A 940-nucleotide genomic window follows, 5' to 3' on the forward strand; every position below is an offset into this window, starting at 1 on the left:
CTTTCTTTTTTTTTTTTCCCTGCCAACAAGCTTGAGACAAAACCAGGAAGCAGACGACCCCTACCTACTTGGGCTTTGGAAGAAAGAGGGGAAAACCGAAAGTTGCCGCGCCAGGAGCTGCTTTCCGGAGACCCTCCCCCCCTTTTCTCTCGCGCATCCCCGGGGTCGCTGTCGCCTCCGCAAGGCGGACCTAAGGAACCTCGGCCTCCGAAAGAGCCGGAGCCGGACCCTTCAGGAGAGAAGTCCGGATTATCTCGGCCCGAGGCAGAGCGGCAGTGCTTTCCTGCCCGAGCTCCCGGGGACACCTTCCTCCTCCAGCGTCCCCTGACGACTTCGGAAGACAAGGCGGGGGGACGCGAGGAAAGCCAGCGCCGCGGGCGGTGCACCATGGGCGGGCGGTGCGCCCTGACCCTCGCCGTACTCTCGGCCCTGCTGTGCCAGGTAAGGTGCCACGCGGGGCCCCCGGGGCCGCGCAGTCGAGTAAGCTGTCAGCCGGGCGCCCCGGCGGCCTGTGGCGTCGGGGGGCGGACCCCGGGGAGCTGGCCGCGCGGGGGGCAGTGCCCAGGGCAGGATGCGGCCGGGCGGGCTCCCCGCGCCAGGCGCCCCACACCCTCGGCTCGCCCGCAGGTCTGGAGCTCCGGGGTGTTCGAGCTGAAGCTGCAGGAGTTCGTCAACAAGAAGGGGCTGCTGGGGAATCGCAACTGCTGCCGCGGGGGCGCGGGGCCGCCGCCGTGCGCCTGCAGGACCTTCTTCCGCGTGTGTCTCAAGCACTACCAGGCCAGCGTGTCCCCCGAGCCGCCCTGCACCTACGGCAGCGCCGTCACCCCGGTGCTGGGCATCGCCTCCTTCAGCCTCCCGGACGGCGCGGGCGCGGACCCCGCCTTCAGCAACCCCATCCGCTTCCCCTTTGGCTTCACCTGGCCGGTGAGCGCCGCACCTG

General features: G+C 69.7%; 1 protein-coding gene across 1 annotated transcript in view; it reads left to right on the forward strand.

The window, feature by feature from the left end:
- Positions 1-6: 6 nt before the first annotated feature.
- The window catches only part of DLL1 (delta-like 1 (Drosophila)), an 8826-nt gene continuing 7892 nt past the window's right edge, over positions 7-940 (forward strand). Inside the window, exons 1-2 of the mRNA XM_010848521.1 lie at positions 7-441; positions 628-924. Coding sequence (XP_010846823.1) covers positions 388-441; positions 628-924 — 351 coding nt within the window. The 5' untranslated portion in view covers positions 7-387. The remainder of the gene's footprint in view (positions 442-627; positions 925-940) is intronic.

This window comes from Bison bison, unplaced genomic scaffold, assembly GCF_000754665.1.
Source record: "Bison bison bison isolate TAMUID 2011002044 unplaced genomic scaffold, Bison_UMD1.0 scf7180017864269, whole genome shotgun sequence".
Lineage (NCBI taxonomy): Eukaryota > Metazoa > Chordata > Mammalia > Artiodactyla > Bovidae > Bison > Bison bison.